The 23,463-nt window shown below is 47.2% G+C and overlaps 2 protein-coding genes and 1 long non-coding RNA gene across 6 annotated transcripts; 2 read left to right on the top strand and 1 right to left on the bottom strand.

Moving 5' to 3' along the window:
- Nucleotides 1–617: 617 nt before the first annotated feature.
- NUDT2 (nudix hydrolase 2) lies at nt 618–9,165 on the top strand. 2 transcript variants are annotated; one of them, XM_082242326.1, is made up of 3 exons: nt 618–768; nt 5,109–5,245; nt 7,554–9,165. In XM_082242326.1, exons 2-3 carry the CDS (start codon nt 5,116–5,118, stop codon nt 7,865–7,867), a joined length of 444 nt encoding a protein of 147 aa, XP_082098452.1. In that variant the 5' UTR covers nt 618–768; nt 5,109–5,115; the 3' UTR covers nt 7,868–9,165. The 2 variants fall into 2 exon arrangements, with proteins under 2 accessions (XP_082098452.1, XP_082098453.1); XM_082242327.1 differs by lacking the exon at nt 618–768.
- Nucleotides 9,162–22,965, bottom strand: LOC309543008 (uncharacterized protein). Of its 3 annotated transcripts, none has more exons than XM_082242177.1 (6): nt 21,822–22,965; nt 16,235–16,708; nt 15,049–15,183; nt 12,813–12,869; nt 12,038–12,128; nt 9,162–10,741 (listed from the first exon to the last, which is right to left on the bottom strand). In XM_082242177.1, exons 1-6 carry the CDS (start codon nt 21,874–21,876, stop codon nt 10,528–10,530), a joined length of 1,026 nt encoding a protein of 341 aa, XP_082098303.1. In that variant the 5' UTR covers nt 21,877–22,965; the 3' UTR covers nt 9,162–10,527. The 3 variants fall into 3 exon arrangements, with proteins under 3 accessions (XP_082098303.1, XP_082098304.1, XP_082098305.1); XM_082242178.1 differs by lacking the exon at nt 21,822–22,965 and adding an exon at nt 21,537–21,576; XM_082242179.1 differs by lacking the exon at nt 12,813–12,869 and having other exon boundaries at nt 21,822–22,953.
- LOC309514306 lies at nt 10,761–15,042 on the top strand. The gene is made up of 3 exons (XR_014211907.1): nt 10,761–11,659; nt 12,764–13,731; nt 14,097–15,042. It is a non-coding gene; the product is annotated as an uncharacterized lncRNA (long non-coding RNA).
- Nucleotides 22,966–23,463: the final 498 nt, after the last annotated feature.

The following is a 23,463-nucleotide window of genomic DNA, read 5'->3' as shown; positions in this document are numbered from 1 at the left end:
CCTCTGCCACGGCTCTCCCGCCGCGCGTCTCCCCCCTCCCCAGATTTGTCCGAACCCCCGCTAAGGAAAGGACTCCCTCAGGGTGCGCTGGGAACGCTCCGTCCGCCCGGCTAGGCCGCGTCTCCATGGCGACGCCGCCAAGCCCACGTTCAAAGACTCGCGCCTATATGTCGCGCCGCAAGACGTCACCTCAAACCGCCCAATAGGACGTTGAGCAAGGGGGGGGGAGTCCCGCTCTTCGCCAATTGGAGAGGCGACCAAAAAAAGGCGGGAAGCGGGTATCCTTAGAGGCGGCACTCTGCTCGCGCGTCAGCATCTATTGGCTGTTCGCGCAGCAGGAGACGGAAGCGGATGCTTCTTTGCTATTCGTCCGGCGCACGTCAATTGCGATAAAAAAAATCCAATAGTGCTTCGACTTTGACGTATTGCACCGCCTCCCGATTTCTGATTGGATTGCGTAGTCACGGCGGCGGGCGCTGTTGCCGAGGGTCAGCCACGTGACTTCCCCTCTGCCGCTACCCGCGGGTTGTGATTGGGCTGAGGCCGGAGGTGACTGAAAGATTGGCAGGCCTGTCGCCCAATGGGGAAGCCCCTTTGAGTGCGAGCTCTGGTGAGGGAAATTTCCTTCCCATTCGGGCTGCCTCGAGGTGAGGGAAGCGGTCGCAGTTGGGGAAGTTGGAGAAGCTCCAGTCAGCGCTCGCTAGGCCGGCCTGGAAGAGGCCGCGCGCCTGTCCCCGCTCCCCTGAGCTGCTCCTTTTCCTGCTTCACGTAATCAAAATATTCCTTCAATACCTTAAGAAATAATAATAACCTGATTTTTTAAGAATAAACAGTCCTAATAATTCTCCTCACAATCTGGTGAATTAATAGCAATGACTCATCAAGATCTCCTCCTTCATATCTCAATAACAACAACAGCACTGCATTCTCGTGTTTCATTAGTAATAATAATAATAATAATAATTGCAGTTATTCACCTAAAAGTCTGTTATTTGCTCACTATCTTAATAATAATCCTGTAAGGAGATAATAGAAAACACAGGGTTAAAGTTGACCGAAAGTCCAGAGGTAACATTATTATCAATTTACGATGGGGTGGTAGGTTCGCAGCCTATGAAGAACTTGCTCACAAATTTATTTCTAGCTAGGAAGAGGAAGGGGCAAGCAGAATATAAAAGGGAAGAATGGTATAAAGAGGTGTGAGATATAGCTATTAATTATAGCTATTTAATTAATGTGCTATTAAGATAGGGAATATGCAGGAGAAATGGTTTTGAGGAGATATGGAGGGTGTTCATAGAATTTGTACTGTTAAAACGAAAAGGGGTCAAACCATCGCAAGAGGTGTTGGAATTTTCGGAGGTTGGGTAGTTACAATGGAATGGTCTTGGGGTGGGGTGTACATTTTTATTCTTATTTATTTATGATTATCAAAATAATTCTGGTGCTGTACATAATTTGTTTACTTAGTTACTATTTGCTTCATATCTTAATGACTGCTTTTTTTGCTCCGCACAATTTAGTTATATACTCAAATAATAGCAATGCTATTGTTAATAATGACAGCAATGTTGTTAATCGATATCTTAATTATGGTAATATTGTTGATCGTAGAATTGTAGGGTTGGAAGGGACCACAAGGGTCATTCCCTGCAATGCAAGAATCTTTTGCCCAATGTGGGGCTCGAACCCACAATTAAGAGTCTCATGCTGTACTGACAGAGTACGCTGCAAAGTAATATTATTATCAGTATCTTAATTACAGTAATACCAATAATAATCACAGTAAGATCGCTTAACAATTCTAACAATTACAATATTATTGGTATTGGGCCTCTTAATTGCAGTTATATGGTTAATAAATACATTAACATCTTTACTACAGTAACAACAACAGGGTGAAATTTGATGTTGTGCTTTTGCAATTGTTCCACCAGCGAAACATTTCTGCTTTCCAGATGTCAGGATCTCCCCTCTCTTCCTCCTGCTGACCTTCTGAGGGGGTCTCCCAACCCTCAAGAGTGGATTTGAGGGAGGAGGGAAGCCCATCTGGGCTAGTGGGAGACCTTGCACTGGCTTCTGCTAGCGCACAGGCTTAGGATCCCACCCAAAGAGTCATGCAACACCTTGACTAACAGATGTTGTTACGGCATAAGCTTTCGTAGATTACAGTGGCACCTCGGGTTACAGACGCTTTTAGGTTACAGACACTTCAGGTTACAGACTCCGCTAACCCAGAAATAGTACCTTGGGTTAAGAACTTTGCTTCAGGATGAGAACAGAAATCGCGCAGCAGAGGCGTGGCAAGAGAGGGAGGCCCCATTAGCTAAAGTGGTGCTTCAGGTTAAGACCAGTTTCAGGTTAAGAACAGACCTCCGGAACGAATTAAGCTCTTAACCAGAGGTACCACTGTATGCTTCATCAGATGCATAATGTATGCATTAAAGGTAAAGGTAAAGGTACCCCTGCCCAAACGGGCCAATCTTGCCAGACTCTGGGGTTTGTGCGCCCATCTCACATCTATTGGCCGGGGGCCAGCGCTGTCCGGAGACACTTCCGGGTCACGTGGCCAGCGTGACAACGCTGCTCTGGCGAGCCAGAGCCGCACACGGAACGCCGTTTACCTTCCCGCTGGTAAGCGGTACCTATTTATCTACTTGCCCCCGGGGGTGCTTTCGAACTGCTAGGTTGGCAGGCGCTGGGACCGAGCAGCGGGAGCGCACCCCGCCGCGGGGGTTCGAACCGCCGACCTTTCGATCGGCAAGCCCTAGGCGCTGAGGCTTTAGCCCACAGCGCCACCCGCGTCCCAATGTATGCATTAGGGTTGCCATATTTCAAGAAGTAAAAATCCAAACAGTTTTTGAGCCCCAAAGTTGAGCTTTTTTTTGTTCTTGTCACCAAAGCCTGGGCCTGAATCTGAGCCTCCAGTGCACTTTTTAAAAAAAGGACTTTTAAAGGTTTAAAATGAAAAAATTCCACGGATGGCTAGGTCCCCACCCTCTTGCCCCCCCCCCCTATATACTACTTCTTAATTGTATTTCAGTTCAACAATTACTTTGATAAAATATATATTTTGTTATGTGCAAATAGCTTTAGATATCTGTTAGGTCCATAAATTACCAGATAGCATATATTCAACACAAAAAACAGGGACAATTTGTTGTTGACAAAGGACAGCTGGACATATAAAGGGCCCCATTACCTTCAGGAGCTTAGGGCCTCATCAAACCTAAATCTGGCCCTGGTCTTGGGAATAGTAATTGGTGATATCAGAGGTAAATGAAAATGCAGACCAGTGAAAAGTCAGTAAACAAATTAACAGTGAATGTCCAAGGTTAATAGTGCAATTATAATCCATCCCCTGTACTTCTCTGGTTTTCATTTCCTTTTGACCCTACTTTGTAATTGCACATACACAACCCTTCCAACAATGTAGATATGAATGCCTTCAACTCAGTATAACACTTCCTGGATCTGATTAAGTGAGCTGTTTATGCCATGTTAAAAGTTATTAATGTCTTCAAGGTGTCGCAAGACTGATGTTCTGGCTGCAGCAGACTCGCTCGTCTACCCCTCTGATCTAAAATTGTTCAGTAATCATGATTTGCCATCATAGTTGTAATGCAGCTTGAGGTGGAAGCAGCATGTTTTGATTGCGACCAAGGCAATTTAAAGCAGCAAAATGACGGAGGGGGACCTACTTAAAATACATAAAAATACTGACTTTAAAAGACTATCTTTCCATTAGTACTTCGCCAGCCTGGTACCCAGAGAATGGTGCATGATATGCTAATTCACATGCTTGTTTGGAATAATCACCTAAAAAACATTAATTGCAACTTTAAGACTGCCAGTCTTGCCTAACATCTTATTTGCGGTTGGCATCTCTTCATTGTTACTAATGAAGCCCAATCCAAATAAGACTGAGGCACTGTAAGTGGGTGGTTCCCTAGACTGGATTGATGGGAAATGGCCAGCTCTTGAAGTAGTGGGTATGTAGCTTGGGGATGCTTCTGGATCCATTGCTGTCGCTTGAGGCTCATGACCTCAGTAGCAAGGAGTGCCTTCCATCAGCTTTGGCTAGTAGCCCCTACAGCCGTGCCCCTACATGGACAGGGACAGCCTGTTATTTTTGCTACGGTAATCTCTAGTTTAGATTACTGCAGCGCGTTAAAAGTGTGGCTGCCTCTGAAGATGGTTTGAAAATTTCAGTTCATTCAGATTTTGGCAACCAGGCTGTTCACCGGGACAAGATGGGGGTTTTTTTGCATCGATCCTGGCTCGACTGCACTAGCTACCAATTAGCTGGTTTTGACACAAAGCCTTAAAACAGTTCAGGACTGTCTCTCGAGGACCGCCTCTCCCCATATGAACTGACCCAGACCCTGTGATCATCATCTGAGGCACTTCTTTGTGTGCCTCCCCCAAGAGAGGTGGAGGATGGCAACACTAGAATGGGGCTCCCCATTTGTGGAATGCTCTCCCCAAGATTATATATAGGCTCCAAGCAAAAACATTTCTCCATAACCAGGCCTTTGGCTGATTAACATTCCATGACCTATGTTTGTGAGAGGAGTGTTATTGGTTTGTTTTTCTTGTATAATGTATTTTGGGTTCTCATTTTGTATTTTTATGTTGTGAACCACCTATGATACCCAAATATAATAAAAATCTTCCATGGAAACATAAAGCACTGGAAGGGTTTCCACCCCAGTGGAATAAATTATATTGGACTTGTGGGGGTACAACTGCCAACCACAGTGTCCCTGAGTACGCCAGATCCTCCTGCTCCAATCAGGACATTTCTGCATTTGAGCAGGAAGTTCTTTAGGAGGATTCTCAGAAGAACTTAGAAGTCCCCACCCCCAAATCAGGAACCCTGTGAAATTAGGAAGATTCTTAAGAATGATCAGCTAAACACTCAAAAGCAGACTTCCCTAACCTTGTGCCCTCCAGGTGTTTTGGACTACAACTCACATGGCTCATGGTCAGATATGGAGTTTCGCTGTGACCCACAAGTCTAGCCTCTCCAGTCCCGCCCAATCTTACTTTGGCCCACCACGAGTTTGCACTTACTAATACCTCTCATTTGTACTTGTTCTGGACAGGACAATCATGTCATTGAGAGCATGTGGCTTGATTATCTTCAGGAAGCTGCGTGAGACATCGTCTGCTTCTGGGAACAACATTGAGTACCTTCTCCTGCAGACATCCTATGGGTCTCATCACTGGACCCCTCCGAAAGGTGTGTCTTAAGTTTTTATTGTATCTAGCAACTTCAGAGAGATTCTCAACAGGGCTGTCAACTGATCAAGGAATTAAATCAGGCATTGGCAAACTCGGCCCTCCAGATGTTTTGGGACTACAACTCCCATGATCCGCACCTAACAAGACCAGTGGTCAGGGATGATGGTAATTGTAGTCCCCAAACATCTGGAGGACCGAGTTTGCCTATGGCTGAATTAAATCCATCTGTATTTTAAGACAAGTGCATGTTTTTCTTGTATTTTGCAAGTGAATAATAATAATGTTGACATAGTGTGATACATGCCGTTCTGCTGTGACTTCAGAAGTCCTTTCCCCTTGATTCTTGAGTCTTCTTTGGACTGTTGCTTCCTGGAAACTGCTCTTGGAGTTGCTGTGTTACAGATAAGACTCCTTGGCTGGCTGTTTATGACATTTCAGGGCAGGAGCTCTGGCCTAGGCATTATTTATGTTGCCTTTGTTTTTCTTAGACCCCATGTGGCTTGCTGTGTTTATATTTCTGTCCGTAATATATCTGTGTGAAAGCAAAGACTGACTTTTCTCAGGGAATGCTAAAGCTAGCTTGAAAACAGGCTATATTTATACCTGACTGAAAATGGGATCTTTGAGTTAGAAATAATGGTGTAGTTGGCAAAGATAGCCTCCTTCCCCAGATGTGCTTTTCCCCATGTTCAACTCACTTTTGGGGCCAAGCAATACTTAGTTTTCAACATCACGATATATCACAAGCTAAACATCACGACACCCTGATATATAACAGTGTCTGAAATATGCATAGAGCTGTGCAGAGGCACTGGCTGACTTTATGGTTTTTCCCCATACAGTATTGTGATTTTTGCATAACAATCCCACACATTCATGATATATCGCTAGGTAAAAAGTTATGAAACCAATATCATGATACAGACTTCAGACTGGTTTTGGATATATCGATATATTGCCCAGCCCTACTCACTTTCCTCAAAATAACTTAAGTATAGCATTTTCCTTAATTTTATGGCAGTGATACTCCTGTTTTTGCACTAGTGACCATTGCAAAAATTAAACTCTGGTGACTAATATGTAGCGCTTCAGATGTTGCCAAACTACAACTCTCATCTTCCCTGACTCTTAGTCATCCTGGCTGGGGCTTTTAGGAGTTGGAGTCCAGGATGGCTGCAGGTTGACCATCACTGCCTTACTATCTATCGATCTATCTAATCCATCGACCTATCTATTTGTTAGCTGCTTTATCTTGCTCACGGCAACCCAAAGTGACTTACAACCAAACAAACAGACAAGGCATCCCACGCAAATACATTAAAACCAAGAGGAAAAGGAAATATATGAAACACATCTCGCCCATTTCTAAAAGGCCACAGCTTATGTGCTGCTAGTTAATGTTTCAGTGAATAAGTGTCTTAGATCTGACACACCTTAAATGCTGTCTCTTTACAGTGGTGCCCCGCAAGACGAATGCCTCGCAAGACGGAAAACCCGCTAGACGAAATGGTTTTCCGTTTTTGAGTTGCTTCGCAGGACGAATTTCCCTATGGGCTTGCTTCGCAAGACGAAAATGTCTTGCGAGTCTTGAGATTTTTTTCCGCTCCCCCCTTTTTTCTAAGCCGCTAATAGCCTTTTAGCCGCTAAGCCTTTAATAGCCGCTAAACCGCTAATAGCGCTAAGCCGCTAATAGGGTTGCTTCGCAAGACGAAAAAACCGCTAGACGAAGAGACTCGCGGAACGGATTAATTTCGTCTTGCGAGGCACCACTGTACTTGTGACCCATTAGGCCTTTGCTGTGTCAGTTGCAGACAGCAAGTGTGTGAAAAGGAAATAGTGGGCCTGCAGAAAGCCCCTGTTCATCCTAGCCTCAACCCCAGAATCTCCCATTTCGAAAAAGCATCAGGTAACAAGTGCTGAGAAGGAGCCTGGAGAGCCATTTCTGACTATCAGGGTAGAAAATAATTGAGCTGGATTTGCAGATAGTCTGGTTTGGCGCAAGGCAGCTTCCTAGACTGGCCTTTGGTGCTCAGATTTAAATCTGGAAAGTGTTGATTTAGAATGGTTCTGACTTGCTACCTGTCCAAAGCCCTGAGGATAAGGTGGTCTGTAAATATGTTGGAGACACATTAAATGCAGGCAGCTCTGCAGTAAAGCATGGTGATGTTTGGAGCCAACCACAAAAACACTTTCTTTTTCTGTGACAACATAAAAATTACTCTAGAACTAAGTGTCAGGAGAAGATAAAAAGCAGAGCCCCTTGTTTTTGCTTTCCTGAAAATTCTGCTTTCCTTTCCTCGTGTCAGGCCACGTTGATCCTGGGGAAGATGACTTGCAGACCGCCCTCCGGGAGACGCAGGAGGAGGCTGGGCTGGACTCCACTCAGTTCACCATAATTGACGGGTTTAAAAAGGAGCTAAACTACACTGTGAATGGCAAAGCCAAAACCGTCATCTACTGGCTGGCTGAAATGAAGGACAACAACACGGAGGTCAAGCTCTCATCGGAGCACCAGGCCTTTTGCTGGCTGACCCTCAATGACGCTTGCAGGCTTGCAGAGTTCAAGGACATGCAAGGCGCCTTTAGGGAAGCACACAACTTTCTCTGCTCCAAAGGCTGAATGCTCCAGGGGATGCAGGAATGGGGTTTTGTTTTGTTTTAGCTGAAAGTTTAACTGACGATTCCATAAAAATAAAAGCAGAGAATACTAGGGGGGAAATGCAAAAATCTTAAAAGATGCACTTTAATTATGTCAAGCTACTTAAAGCATGGATGTTTCCATCCCCCCTAAATTTTTAGAGAGGGATGTTTAGCGCGAGCAGAATTCAAAACAGCCTCTATAAGTTATATGCTGAGCCTTTATACTGGGCATTGACAATTGGCGAAACAGGGTCTGGGTGCAACCTACAGTTTGTGGCGCTCAGTGATGTTCATGGAGGAGAGTTTTATCAAGAACTGCTAGCCATGCTAACTAAGTGGCAGGTTCAGAGGCAGGCAGCAAATAGAGAGAGAGAGACACACTTGTCAACATTGTGACTGCTTGTGAGCTTCCTAGAGGCATTTGTGTGTCGTTGTTGGAAACAGAATGCTGGTCTAGATGGACCTCTGGTCTGATCCAGCAAGGCAGTGTCTTATGCATTTGTATAAACTTGTAGCAGCAGCAGCAGGGACAAATTAGTCACATATGAGAAACCCACCCTCGCAGGCTGAAGTCCTGCAAGGGCCACAAGCAGTTTGCCCATATGTGAGATAGAGAGTTTCCACGTAGGCAAACCTAGCCATTTTCCTGACCCCAAAATCCTTGTCTTAACGCCTTTGTGGGTTTTCATTGTTGCCTTTGAGCCAGGACTGGTATCGTGGCTGGAGTTTCCGGCTAGGGCCAGGGTTCAAATCATCACTCAGTCTTAAATCTTGCTGGGTGTGACGTTGGGCCACTCGCTGCGTCTCAGCCTAACCTACCCCACAGGGATGTGGTGAGGATAAAATGGGAAAGGAGAGAACCACGTACGTCACCTTGAGCTCCTTTGAGGGAAGAAGGCGGGATATAAAAATAATAAAATACGTGTCGACATGATTGCGCTGCTACACACACACCCCTTCTGACAAAGCACAGAAGCTCAAGAGCTTGCTAACGTTCCTGTGTGTGGCACAGATGTCCTCTCTGCACCAATGCCGTCCCCAGTGCTACTGCAGTGCTGCAATTTGGGCAGAAGTCCATCCATTCATCCCACAGGTCAAGTCAGGTCTTGCCTGTAGGCCACTGGACTCCACTTAGTTGACAGCGAGTTGAGGAAAATCCATGTCAGGAACAGGAAATCCCTTGTACAGTGATCGCACAAAACTAGCATGTCTCATGATCAATTCTCTGTGTGTGGATGTGCGCTTTTTGTTAAAAAATAAATAAATAATCCCCATTCAGATTTAGTCCTTTATTTTGAACCTGGTTTAAAACAAGCTGCTTGAGTGAAGGCAGAGGGTACCGGGCTGGAGTTAGTGACATCCAGAACAATGAAGCTGGGAGCAGCAGCATGCTCCAGTTAATATATGCAGAGAGTGACTAGGAATGCATGCCCTGCACAGTAGAAGAATTCAGTTGCCTCTTCTTTTTTAAGGATGTCATTGTATCACTATGGTTTTAATACCGCACACTGCTTCCGGGAGCCACAGCTTGCCTTTGAAAACCAGACATGAGTAAAGCAAGCTACAGAGTCCTTAAGAACAGCTCCCTCTCCCTTGTGCATCCTCTTGCCCAAGGGGCTACTCATCACTCAGCTTTCCCTCAAACCTCTATTTTCTTGAGCAGCCTTCTTCAACGTGGTGCCCTCCCATAGGTTTTGGGCACTATCTCCCAGCAGCCATGACCAATAGTGAGTGATAATGGGATGTGTGGCTCTAAGCATCAGGGTTAGAGAAGACCTGGAGAGTGAAAACCTTCCAGACAAGGAACTAACATCCCTGCATCATTCGGTAATGCCTGGTACGTCCTTATTAGAAGCTAAGCCTTAGCCAAGGAGACCGTATTTGTTATCCTCCCAGAAAGGGCTGTGTTAGCCGAATGCAAAGTTCTATATACAGCTGCATTCTAATGCTCCTTCACTGCTTGCAAACCTTGGGGTGAGTAAAGATTGCCCCAAGGTGACCTTGCACAAAAAGCTGGTTCTTGTTTGTTGCTGCTGTCCTCTTTTAGGTCCAACATGGGCACAGGTATCCCAACCCTTTTCTCTGGTGTTGTCTCAGGCTCGCTACACCCTGTGTGGACTGGAAAAAGCCCTTTGCAGTCATACAGTAAGGAGGACCTGAACTGTGACACAAACAATCTCCATCAAGGTGGTCCTTTCAGAGGCTGATTTCATACTTGCATTTCTGAGGTTGACTGGTTCTAATGGGAGGACTGTACCACAGTGGTGTGAGATGGGAAGATGCCATCTTGACCTACCTGCCACCCGCATGGGTGTGGCAGATATGCTTGATAACTAACCTTGCCTGATCCAGAATTAGATTTCATGCAAATACATCCCCTGTGCGAGGACTGTACCATCTCAGAGCAGCAATCTAGCCTAGCCCCTCAGCCGTTTCTTAATGCAGGCAACCCAGTTGTACTTTTTGAGACAAAGCAAAGCTCTGTGCGTAGCTGTGCAGTGCAGATGTGATTATTAAGAAAATTATCTCAAGGTGACCTGCTTTCTTATCGGGACTGTTAGTCTAATGAAAGAGGCTGCATGGATCTCGGTCAAACAAGCCCTGCCAGAAACGCTTGCTTTGAGTCGGCGCCCGTCATGTTCAGCATATTTGATAGTTCATGTTGTCGAAGAGCGGTGTGACGGTCCCATCTTTCCATTCGATCAAGATTTCGCCATGCTTCAGCGAAGGAGTAGGGGACGCTGGGATGATCTGCCCCTTGGGGCTGGGGCTAGGTGCCCTAGGTAAGGGTGGCCGCTCCTCGTGAACCACGTGGCAGGTCTTCAGAGGAGACAGCTTCTGCTTCCGCTTCTTCCTAAATCAGGAAGCAGCAGCAGATTATGCTTTGAAATTACTGAGAGACCCAGAATGGTATTTGCACAGTACCTGTGAGGCCTATTAGGCAAGTGAACATGGCAAGTGGCGCCTTGAATATTCTGTGGGGCCAATTTAAGGCAGCCACGAAGTTGAACTGATGAATCAGTTTTGATCCATTTGAAAGATAATAATTAATTATTTGTACCCCGCCCATCTGACTGGGTTTCCCCAATCCTGATCATCAGGGCAGCAGGCTTGGTTATTTTCAAGGCAAGTACTTACTAAAAAATGAGAGCTCCTCTTAAAACTCTTACGAAATGCCAGTAGAGAAGTATCCCCCCTGCAGTTGCCACCAAACTCTCAGCTCTTTGCAACCTGGTGGTTTTGGTCACAGCATAATTTAAATTTTATTCTGTTTTATGAAATGCATACACCGCTCGGCTGTTTTTAAAAGAAAAGCCCTCACAGTAGTTTGCAAAAAAAGAAAGAAAATTATCAAGAAGAATTAATAACAATTTAAGATTGTGAAATTGTTAAAAGAACAATAGTGTTAACTTGCATCTTACACAAGGGTTCAGTTTAGGGGGTCCAAATGTATATGCAAAAATGTGTAGAGTAAGGAACCCTTGGAACTGGCCCCCGTGCAAGACTTTGGGAGGCAGCGTGAGGGCTCTGGGGTGAAACAAATAACGAGAGTGGGTTTCCTCCACTCTCCATTTATTTATTTGTTCCCCCCACCTGCGCAAAACTGCAATCATGCAACTAAAATAGGTGAAAGATGTGAGTTACCTGTAGACTAAAAGCATTAAAACTTTCTGGGTAGTTTAGTCTAAACCATGTTTTTACCCGGTGCCGGAAAGAGTGCAGTGAAGGCGTCTGCCTGATATCAAGAGGCAAGGAGTTCCAAAGTCCAACAGTAAGCGATCGTTTTTCTTACAAATGCGGAACAGGTAATATGTGGCACGTGTAATAGTGCCAGTTCCGCACATCAAAGTGGTCAAGCGGGCGCACCTAGAATAAGGCGTTCTGGCTTGGTATTCCTATGGTGCTTTGGAGAGCTCAAGCACACAACAGATAATATCCTCTTGCAATTTGTGCAACAGCCATGGGGGGTGGGGGTCAGCATTATTTGCTCCCACATTGTAGCCTGAGGCCCCGGAAGAAGGGAGGGAACTTACAGCAGAGGAGGCAGAATCGGAAGCCAGGGCCTTTGTGATGCAGAGGAGAGAAAGCGGAGCAAAACAGAGACTTTGCTGGCGAGACAGCAACACTGTGGGATGAATGGTCCTCTTACCTGTTGTACCGGATATTGAGAATGAGGATTGTCACTCCCAGGATAAAGGCCAGCGGACTCAGGACAAGTATGACCGTCTTCCAGTTGGTCCCTGAAAGTGCATTGCACCCTGTATGTTTAATTACATCATTCCTGTGCTCTGCCTACATCTCCTGTATTACCATCTTAAGGCGGCTTCCTCGTACACGTGGGTGGGTGGGGAATCTTTGGGGAAACGGCCTGCCTCTCCTTCGCTGGAGGTTCTTAAAAAGAGGTTGGATTAGCCATCTTTAGCTGCGATTCCTGCATTGCAGGGGGTTGGACTAGATGACCGCAGGGGATCCTTCCAACAATTCTATGATTCTGTGAAATTGCAGCAGGGGTTGTGTAGAAGGGCTCCCAGACGGTTTTCCCTGCAAGCTGGATTGCTGGGATATGGGGAGGCGGGAGCAAAGAGTCAATGAATGGATGTGCATTACAGAGGAGAATGGGTGTATCTGAATGTGTGTGTAATGGAGACCCCACCCACCACTGAAATACAGACCCCGGGAATTCAGCTATGAGGGCATGTGGCTCTTGCCACTGAACTCACATTGTATTTCAGGGTACAATGCCTCTGCCCAGGGAGGCTCTACTAAGCTCCCTATTGAGTTCAGTTAATCCTAGCGCCATCCAGGCCAGTGGCTAATACCACATTTTGTGTTTGTGAATTTAATACGGGCTTTTATTTATTTATTGTTTCAAAAGACTAGTAACTACAGTGAATATTCCATTTTCCACTTGCTATCCATCATACCTGTAAATCGGGGAGCTGCACCCTTCCTGTGATGTTTCTTATGAGGCATGTGCCTTTCTGGCAAGGAGAGAAAGAGGGAGAGTGAAACTAAAGGATTTGGAGCAAGAAGAGAAAATCTCGCGATCTTCGCTCGCCTCTGCACCTTTGTTTCCAGGCCAGCTACACTCAGGATTTGTTGTCACTGCAGAGGTCAACCTCTGGGTGGGCTGCGGACCTGGCTTCTTCAGGGTGCTGCCAAAGGCATGCCCTCCTCCATAAAAAAATAAAAATATCCCTGCACATAGAAAAACAGCGTGTCAGGGAAAAGTGTCCCTGGCATGCTATTCCTCTGTGTGCAGGGATTTTTGTTTTGTTGTTTTGTATGGAGGAGTGTTCTCTCCTGTGAGATGCCACATGCAATTCACGGGGTGTAGATTGGCTATTTCAGCAAGAACAAGCCCGGGGAGCCCAGGCAGATACTGTGAGGAGGAGGGCAAGAAATCACACTAGGGTGGCCAGGACTCCTGCTCCTATAATAGTCGATCTGATGGAGGCGCAACTTTAATCGGCCCTGCAGTGAAAATAACCTACAGAAATACATTCTGTTAGGGGAAATCGCTTGCAGAAATATGTACGTCACTCAGAACTGCGTACAAAAATGTGTTTGCTTGGAGAACTTTGCACTAAAATGCTGGTGAATTTTCACAAGGGTTTTTAAAATCGCAGTTTGCTCCAGAAATGGGGAGAACTGAAATTAAAATTGGAAAGATAAGAAATGGAGAGAAATGCAAAGGGCAAGTCTTCCATCCCTATTGCCTGCAAATGGCAATAATGCAGTAACTCAGAAGAAGATTGCAGAGTAATGGAGAGAGCGAAATTATGTGTGGAAGGTCCAGTATACCTGTAAATCCACCACAAATGCACTATTGACGTGTTGGAGGTAAAGGTAAAGGGACCCCTGACCATTAAGTCTAGTCGTGGCCGACTCTGGGGTTGCGGCGCTCATCTCGCTTTATTGGCCGAGGGAGCCGGCGTACAGCTTCCGGGTCATGTGGCCAGCATGACTAAGCCGCTTCTGGTGAACCAGAGCAGCGCACGGAAACACCGTTTACCTTCCCGCCTGAGCGGTACCTATTTATCTACTTGCACTTTGATGTGCTTTTGAACTGCTAGGTTGGCAGGAGCAGGGACTGAGCAATGGGAGCTCACCCCGTCGCGGGGATTCAAACTGCCAACCGTCTGATCGGCAAGCCCTAGGCTCTGTGGTTTAACCCACAGCGCCACCCACGTCCCTACGTGTTGGAGGACGCCCCTGTTAAAAAACATGATAGTCTACGGCAGCCGACAGAACCCTACATCCTGGTGAACTAGGTTTTTCACAAGCAGGGCGATACTTACAATACAATAGCACCTTACATGCATGCAGCTTGCACAATTCCAACCATACATGTGTGAAGGCAAGCTGGTTGAAATTGCACAAGTTAAATCCAAGCAAGGAGGACAGCTTAATATCTCTTTTTCTGCCAAATTTTGTGCTGTGTACCTGAAGGAGCATCTCTACTCCCAGCATTTAGTCCGGAGACTGAGGTCTGGCTCCGAGGCCCTTCTGGCGGTTCCCTCACTGCAAGCAGTGACGTTACAGAGAACCAGCCAGAGGGCCTTCTCGGTGGTGGCACCCTCCCTGTGGATTGCCCTCCTGTCAGATGTCAAGGAGATGAATATTCGATAGACATCTGAAGGCAGCCCTGTTTCAGGAAGCTTTTAATGTGTGGTGTTCTGCTGCACTGTTTTATTTTCTGTTGGAAGGCGCCCAGAATTAATGCTTAATTCAGAAACAGATGTGCTGGCCACTGGCTTGCATGGCTTTGAAAGAGGATTACACAAACTCATAGAAGAGCACGCGTCTATCCCTGGCTATTAACTGTGGTGGCTAAATAGAACCTCCAAGTTCAGAGGTAGTCTACCTCCGAATACCAGTTGCTGAGGAGAGATGTTTCCGGCAAGCCCTGGAGGATAGTCCCCTGAGCCCTGCTGGAAACGGGAAGCTCTGGCTTGCTTGGGACCATTTGCTTTATCCTGCATGGGTAGCTCAGCTGACTAGAGCATGGTGCTGATGCCAAGACTGCAGGTTTGATAGCTGCATATTCCTGCATTGCAGGGGGTTAGACTAGATGACCCTCAGGTTCCCTCCCAACTCTGCAATCCTATGGCCCTTTGTGCTTCAGGCTGAAGTCCCCACCCTGCTTGTCGTACTCACCGTCATCTGCTTCCAGGATGACATCTTCGTTCTTCGGAAGATTGCTGGTGATATTAGGTTCATCAACGATGGCTGGAGATGTGGGTCTGGTGTCTATAAAGGAGGTATTGATCTCTGACAACGCAGTAGTTTTATCTGGAGGGGGGGGAGAGAGAGGGATATGAGGGCAATCTATGTTCTTGGGGGACAGGAGGCGGGTGGGTGTGGAGGACTCCCTGGTGCTGAATGGGGTAACTGTGCCCCTGAAGGACCAGGTGCGCAGCCTGGGAGTCATTTTGGACTCACAGCTGTCCATGGAGGCACAGGTTAAATCCGTGTCCAGGGCAGCTGTTTACCAGTTTCATCTGGTACGTAGGCTGAGACCCTATCTGCCTGCGGACTGTCTCGCCAGAGTGGTGCATGCTCTGGTTATCTCCCGCTTAGACTACTGCAATGTGCTCTACGTGGGGCTACCTTTGAAGGTGACCCAGAAACTACAACTAATCCAGAATGCGGCGGCTAGACTGGTGACTGGGAGAGGCTGCCGAGACCACATAACACCAGTCTTGAAAGACCTACACTGGCTCCCAGTACGTTTCCGAGCACAATTCAAAGTGTTGGTGTTGACCTTTAAAGCCCTAAACGCCCTCAGTCCTGTATACCTGAAGGAGCGTCTCCACCCCCATCATTCTGCCTGGACACTGAGGTCCAGCTCCACGGGCCTTCTGGCAGTTCCCTCATTGCAAGAAGCGAAGTTACAGGGAACCAGGCAGAGGGCCTTCTCGGTAGTGGCGCCTGCCCTGTGGAACCCCCTCCCCTCAGATGTGAAGAAAATAAACAACAAACGGACTTTTAGAAGGCATCTGAAGGCAGCCCTGTTAGGAAAGCTTTTAACATTTGATGAACCATTGTATTTTAATATTCTGCTGGAAGCTGCCCAGAGTGGCTGGGGAAACCCAGCCAGATGGGTGGAGTATAAATAAATTATTATTATTATTATTATTATTATTATTATTATTATTATTATTATTATTATTACTACTATCATTCCTCACGATGCAGCTTCCTACCTCATGCATTGCTGGGTTTAGCTAGCTGCAGCAGCGCCGGTTCTAAGTGCAATAACCACATTCAGTGGCGAGGGGGAAAGAGAGCTCCTGGTTACGGATGGGAGCGGTTTTCTGCAAGCGAATCCTTTTTGCCTTACCTTCAGGGACCCACACATGGGGGTCTACAAATTCCTCCACTGGGACGCTGAGCACAGGGGCTGCTGCCAGGTCTGCAGCGCAGACGATCTCCTCCGTCGCCGTCTTCCACCTGCTGAACTTGTCCTTCTCTCGGGCCAAGAAGGCCTTGTGTCCCTCCTGCTTGGTGCTGAGGTGAAGCCCCAGGCCTTGCAAAGTGAGGTGGCCTTTCCTGCTGCACACCCAGGCTTGGCGTGCCCTGTCTCCTCCGCAGGACTCCAGCTGAGCGGGTGCAAATGCCTGCGCCTCGGGGACCGTCAGGCACAGCCCGGTCTTCCAGTGGACAATGGCCCGGGTCGCAGCATCCCAGGTCCAGTGATATTGCGCAGACTGGGGCTTGCAGTCGGCCAGACCAACCCTTCCGACTTCGTGGGACGAAGCGTGGATGCACTTTTGCAAACGGGCGTTCCTGATGAGGAAGCCATCGCCTCCCGGCACTGGGGAAGAATACGATACGATACGATACGATACGATATGATACGATAATCTTTATTGTCATTGTCCCATACAGAACATTGAAATTGAAAAAATCTACATCAGTCATTCAAAACCCCACAAGCCGGCTATCCAAGCCTAGTTAGCCCCCTAAAAACTCTGATACCCCACAATTGAATACAATATACTCACATAAAGAGGTAAAGGGTAAAGGGACCCCTGACCATTAGGTCCAGTCGTGACCGACTCTGGGGTTACGGAGCTCATCTCGCTTTATTGGCCGAGGGAGCTGGCGTACAGCTTCTGGATCATGTGGCCAGCACGACAAAGCCGCTTCTGGCAAACCAGAGCAGCGCACGGAAACGCCGTTTACCTTCCCGCCGGAGCGGTACCTATTTATCTACTTGCACTTTGGCGTGCTTTCAAACTGCTAGGTTGGCAGGAGCAGGGACCGAGCAATGGGAGTTCACCTCGTCGCGGGGATTCGAACTGCCGACCTTCTGATCGGCAAGCCCTAGGCTCTGTGGTTTAACCCACAGCGCCATCCATGTCGAAAGACTATCTTACACTGCGTTTAAAACCAAAATTGTATTTGGATAAAAACTGTTTCTCAGGTGGCTAGTCCTAGTCTTTATAACCCTGTACCTTCTTCCAGAAGGCAGGAGCTGAAAGAGATAATTTCTGGGGTGCGCACTATCCTGCGCTATCTCTGCAGCTTTCTTCTGACACCTGGAACTGTAGATTTGATCCAAGGTGGGAAGAGTGCACCCAATTATTCTCTCCGTAGTCTTTACAACCCTGGACAGCATTGTTTTTTCCCTGACCGTACAGCTCCCAAACCACACACACAGACCATAAATTAATACACTCTCAACAGTATAATGGTAAAATGCCATCAACAGGTCCTTTGAGAGATAGTTTTTCCGGAGGATTCTCAGAAAATATAACCTCTGCTGTGCTCTCTTCATCAGGTCTTTACTGTTTTCTCCCCAGGTTAGGTCCTCTCTCAACTCCATCCCCAGAAACTGAAACACCGAGACCTGTTCCACACACTTCCCCTCAATAATGAGTGGCTGAATATTCAATTTACATTTCCTAAAGTCCACAATAATCTCTTTTGTTTTCTTTAAGTTAAGGAGTAAGTTGTTTTTCCTGCACCACTCCCCCAACTGCTCAGCTTCCTTCCTATAGGCCTCCTCCCCATCTCCAGCTGTGATTAAACCAACCACCGTTGTATCACCTGCAAACTTAATGATCTTATTACTGGGGTATTTGGGGGTACAGTCAGCTGTATAGAGCGTATATAAAAGCGGGCGCAACACGCACCCCTGCGGCGTCCCCCTATTCATGATGAGATCCGCAGAGACGTGGGAACCCATCCTGACCCATTGGGAATGGTTTGATAGAAAATCTAATACCCACCTGCACAAACACGGTGGAAGTCCCAGGTCTAATAGTTTGGGCACCAATCTATGCGGAATAATAGTATTAAATGCTGAACTAAAGTCTACAAATAACAGTCTCACATAGTTCCCTTGTTTCTCCAAATGAGTCAGGACAGCATGTAAAATCATAGAATCATTGAGTTGGAAGGGACTCCTAAAGGTCATTCATCCGAACCCTCTGTAACGCATCATGACAGATGGCCACCCAACCACTGTTTAAAAACCTCCAGTGAAGCGAGAGCCCCGAGGGAGCCCGTTCGTAGCAACTGCATTGCATTTATACGCATTGCCACAGAATCGGAGGATCGGAAGGGGTTCCCCAGTGGTCATCTAGTCCAACCCCCTGCCATGCGAGTCTGCTATATGTATTGGACTACAACTCCTATCAGCACAGCCGTGTTTGTTGGGGCTGATGGGAGTTGTACTCCAAAGCACCCAGAGGGCAGCAGGTTGGGAAAGCCTATGGTGTTTCTCAAACTTGGGTCATCTTCCCCCCAGCTGTTGTTGGACTACAACTCCCAACTTCCCCTGCTAGCTAGGGATGATGGGAGTTGTAATCCAACAGCTAGGGACCCAAGTTTGAGAAACCCTGTAGGCATATTGCAACAGTTGGACGGGTATATTATTTAGCACAGCATCTTAGAAAGCAGAGGCATCACCTTGCTGACAAAGGTCCGTATAGTTAAAGCTATGGTTTTCCCAGTAGTGATGTATGGAAGTGAGAGCTGGACCATAAAGAAGGCTGATCGCCGAAGAATGGATGCTTTTGAATTCTGGTGCTGGAGGAGACTCTTGAGAGTCCCATGGACTGCAAGAAGATCAAACCTCTCCATTCTGAAGGAAATCAGCCCTGAGTGCTCACTGGAAGGACAGATCCTGAAGCTGAGGCTCCAAGACTTTGTCCATCTCATGAGAAGAGAAGACTCCCTGGAAAAGACCCTGATGTTGGGAAAGATGGAGGGCACAAGGAGAAGGGGACGACAGAGGACGAGATGGTTGGACAGTGTTCTCGAAGCTACCAGCATGAGTTTGACCAAACTGCAGGAGGCAGTGGAAGACAGGAGGGCCTGGCATGCTCTGGTCCACGGGGCCACAAAGAGTCGGACACGACTAAACAGTGACAACAAATTATTTGGCACCCTGCCCGCTACCTCCAGGGGGGCACCCAGTGGGGGCAGGGCTGGGGTGGGGAGAAGTTTGCTACAGAGCAAACAGCAAGCCCTGCAGAATTTCCTGTCCTTTGCAAGAACAATCCCTTATGTGGAGGTCCCAGGGAAGGCCAAAACAACGGATCTGCACTATAAACAGAATCCAGGTTGGGGAACAGCACACAATAGATTAAAGGATTGCTTTCTTAAAGGAAATCTGATGCGCCTGATATGCATTCCTCCCAGTTTTTGGATTTAGAAGGAAAAGAGGAGCTTTTTTTTGTTGAGATGATGTCTCAACCACCCACTGAAAATGGAGGAAGACCAGGCAGAGAAAGTGGTCCCATTTCATCTTCTAAAAATGTTTCCATACATTGGTGCCAGGAGCCTCTCCTGTTCGCCATCCTGTGAGAGCATGTCTAAAGCAGCCTTCCCCAAGCTTGTGCCCTCCAGATGTTTGAAATACACCTCCCCTCAGCCCCAGCCAGCAGCAGAATTGTTGTCCAAAACATCTGGAAGATGCCAGGGTTGGGAAGGTTGGCCATAGGGATTTACAGCTGCTGATAGACAGCCCTGATAGCCCTGACTGCTGGCTAATATTTTGCTAATATTTCCTTGCTGAAGTATGTGCTTGCTAAAACAAGGGAAAGCAACCAAATGTAAGGCCAAACTGATGAGATTTGGGAGCGGCAGGGGCATTAGTATAAAACTGGTTGCCTTGATGACACATTCACAAAAAATATTGCACAAGGAAATGAGATCCATCAGTGAGGCGTATGATAGGAAAGTTGAGATCAGATACCACAGAGAGCGCTGGGATACTATTGAAACATTGGAAGAAAATGAACGTCTGCATCATCTAGCATGAAGAGATAACGCTATATATATATATATATATATATATATATATATATATATATATATGCAGGTTTTGGTGTCTTCGGGTGTCTTCCCGTGTAAGAGTCGGGGTGTCTGTGCGACGTTTCGACGAGGTCTCACTCGTCATCTTCAGGCTGGTGCTTTCGGCTTCTTGTTACTGGAACTAGGTTTCCTCCCCGTAGAGGTGAGATATTTGCTTTCGTAGATTTTCACGGGTACAGGAATGCAGGTTTTGGTGTCTTCGGGTGTCTTCCCGTGTAAGAGTCGGGGTGTCTGTGCGACGTTTCGACGAGGTCTCACTCGTCATCTTCAGGCTGGTGCTTTCGGCTTCTTGTTCTAGTTCCAGTAACAAGAAGCCGAAAGCACCAGCCTGAAGATGACGAGTGAGACCTCGTCGAAACGTCGCACAGACACCCCGACTCTTACACGGGAAGACACCCGAAGACACCAAAACCTGCATTCCTGTACCCGTGAAAATCTACGAAAGCATATATATATATATATATATATAGTATATTTGTTTATAAATATACCATATATGTGGTATATTTGTTTATAAATATACCATATATGTGGTATATTTGTTTATAAATATACCATATATATGGTATATTTGTTTATGAGTGTGTTTTGTAGGTTCTTAAATTAATTTTTGAATGATGATTGAACAGAACAAAATAAATAAATACATAAATTGCAGAAAAAGAGGGAGGATACTCCAGAAACATCCATTGCAGATTCTGCTACATATTACGCCAACCTTGGTATGCTCCAGATGTTTTGGATGACAACTTTTTCCAGCACCTTGTAGTTCAAAACATCTGGAGGACGGACTGCATCGCGGACTACTGTGCAGGATTGAAGCTAACACTAAGAATAAGCCAGCTCTCTCCTTGCCACCCAGAAAGCACCCAACATTTGTGCAATGCTTAAAACAGTTAAATATCCCAGATTCCCCCTTCCAAATTAGTAGAGCTAAAATATGCGTTGGAGACAACCCGAAATATGAGTGCTTATTTATTATTTTATCAACTTCCTGCAAAGTCCTTGAGACTGAACACAGTGGGAGATCCCATTTTGTCCTCACAACTTTCTTTTGAGGTAGGCTCATAGCTGCCAACGTTTCCCTTTTTTAAGGGGAAATTCCCTTATTCCGAATAGGATTCCTCGCAAGAAAAGGGAAAAAGTTGACAGCTATGAGAGCTCCTGATTTCCCTAAGGCCACCCAGTGTTTCATGGAGGCTGAACTCACACAGATTTTAGGTGACCGCTCCCTGTTCCAACTGCAACCTCCTATTGATTTTGTTGCGCAGGATCTCAAAAAATTAGGATGTGCGGTTTGCATATTCATGACTTGCCTAACAACATTTGTAGGTCCCAGAATTCCTGGAACAGTTTCGTCGCTCCTTTTCAAATAGCCTTCAATGGTCACCTAGCTGCACACACAGAGAGAAGGGTACATTAAAAAAACCACCTCTCGTTGCCAGGAGAATCCGTTTCACAATCAAAACAAACACAAATCAGCCAGCGAAGGCGAACTGAAACACTGTCCATGCAGGGGAAGTATTTGTATGTAAAAATAATAATCTTACGGACAAGGAGAAAAAGGGGGTGCAAAGAGGGAGCAGCAAAAGCAAACTTACCCTGCAGCCAAGGAAGGAAAAAAGTCCAACTCCAGCTCAGCTTGAAAAGCTTCATTGTCTCTCTGGAGAAAGAAATTGAGGGGGGTTATAGATGGGGAGAAGAGCCTTTGCAAAGGGCAAAGTGAACTGCGAAGTTGCTTTGCCTGCCTTTCATCCAAAGGGAGGAACAGGATGCGACAAAAGACGAAGATACAATTTAAGGCAGCAAGTTCTGTCTCTCCCGGCCAGCACCCTTTAGCACCCAAGATAGCAGCAGGGTGGTGATCCCAGGGGAAGTGCTGTGAGAAAGCCCATGTCCGAGGAAAATCACATCCTGGCTTTCCCAGGAAAAATTGCAAAAAGCACTGGCCTGCTTCTCAGCTAGCTCCTGCTGATGGAAGAGAAGGGAAGCTTTTGAGAAGCGCAGAGTTCTTCTTCTTCTTCAGGCAGGGTGATGGCGGGTTTTGGGAAGACCACCTTCCTGCCTGGGTGGCAAGTAGTGCCCTAAAGGGATATAAAAATCTATAGCGCAATAAATGCAGCAGCAATGTGGGGAGTGGGAAGGGAGAAGCAACAGAGCTGCTGGGCTCCGTTCTTTACAAGTTGCGATTCCTGAATAGGGACAGAGAATACTAAAGAACTCAAGCTGTTGCTGGTGAGGTCGCTGCTGGGAACTGGAGGGGAGCCAGAACAGCCACTTCAGTCCACAAAGGCGAAGGGGAGGCCCCTGGACTCCCAGATTAGGACGTTCCCTTTTGCTGCGGATCCTCTTTTCACACTTAGAAAGCCTGTGGCGTTTGCACGAGAACTTACGAAGCTGCCCGTATTGAAGCGTGGTGTGCTGGTCCCGGGGGGAGGTTACCGTGAGGCGTGGTCAGAGTCCGGTCCTGGGTCGAGGGTCTGGAGACTGTCCACCAAGGAGGAAGCGGGGTCCAAAGCAAGAAGCCGGGCGTGGTCGGGAACTCCGGAAGAACAGGTCTGGGTGCTGGCAGAAACAGGTTTCCAGCGATGTTGCTCCCGCAACCTGGGACTGGGCTGACTGGCCTTTATCTCCTCTGGGGCCTAGGGCGGTCCCGGCCCACAGGTGACTCGCCTCTCCTGGCCTGGAGGCGAGCACTCCTCCTGAGAGAACTTAGTTCCCTCCGCCTCTCTGCCCTGAGCCTCTGCAGCTCAGGAGAGGCTGGAGGGTTACTGGACCCAGAGGCAGCCTCACCTTCCCCTGCCGGGGCTGGGAAAGGAGGACCTGCAGGCAATGGGTCCTCAATCACCTCCAGAGCCAGAGTGGATTCATCTGGTGTCTGCTCCTGAGGATCCGGCACAAGTGCGGGCCCTTCAGATTCAAGGCCCTGCCCTGGCTCAGATGGCCCTGGAGGCGGGGACTCCTGTGCAGGCTGGGATTCCTCCGGTTCAGCCTCTGAATCCGATTCCCAGGCCATCACATGTGAGTTCCCACGAGGCAAGACACAGTGATAACAGCAAGAACCTTTACTGAACTACAGTGGTACCTCTGGATGCAAACGGGATCCATTCCGGAGCCCCGTTCGCATCCAGAAGCGAACGCAACCTGCGTCCGCGTGTCTGCTCCTGCGCAGGTCGCGATTCGCCGCTTCTGCGCATGACGTCATTTTGACCGTCTGCACATGCATGAGCGGTGAAACCCGGA

The sequence above is a fragment of the Podarcis vaucheri genome, assembly GCF_965113315.1.
Source record: "Podarcis vaucheri genome assembly, chromosome: 11".
In the NCBI taxonomy this organism is placed as follows: Eukaryota; Metazoa; Chordata; class Lepidosauria; order Squamata; family Lacertidae; genus Podarcis; species Podarcis vaucheri.
The sequence above is the reverse complement of the archived record's forward strand: the minus strand, read 5'-3'. Positions and strand labels throughout refer to the sequence as shown.

What these genes read in the sequence shown, in the direction of transcription:
- NUDT2 (XM_082242326.1), top strand. Translation starts at nt 5,116, where the DNA reads ATGTCATTGAGAGCATGTGGCTTGATTATCTTCAGGAAGCTGCGTGAG. An exon ending in TCACTGGACCCCTCCGAAAG is followed by an intron (nt 5,246 to 7,553) that starts GTGTGTCTTAAG and finishes TCCTCGTGTCAG; the next exon opens with GCCACGTTGATCCTGGGGAA.
- LOC309543008 (XM_082242177.1), bottom strand. Translation starts at nt 21,876, where the DNA reads ATGAAGCTTTTCAAGCTGAGCTGGAGTTGGACTTTTTTCCTTCCTTGG. An exon ending in CCATGTGTGGGTCCCTGAAG is followed by an intron (nt 15,184 to 16,234) that starts GTAAGGCAAAAA and finishes CCCCCCCTCCAG; the next exon opens with ATAAAACTACTGCGTTGTCA. An exon ending in CTCAATATCCGGTACAACAG is followed by an intron (nt 10,742 to 12,037) that starts GTAAGAGGACCA and finishes TTCCTGATTTAG; the next exon opens with GAAGAAGCGGAAGCAGAAGC.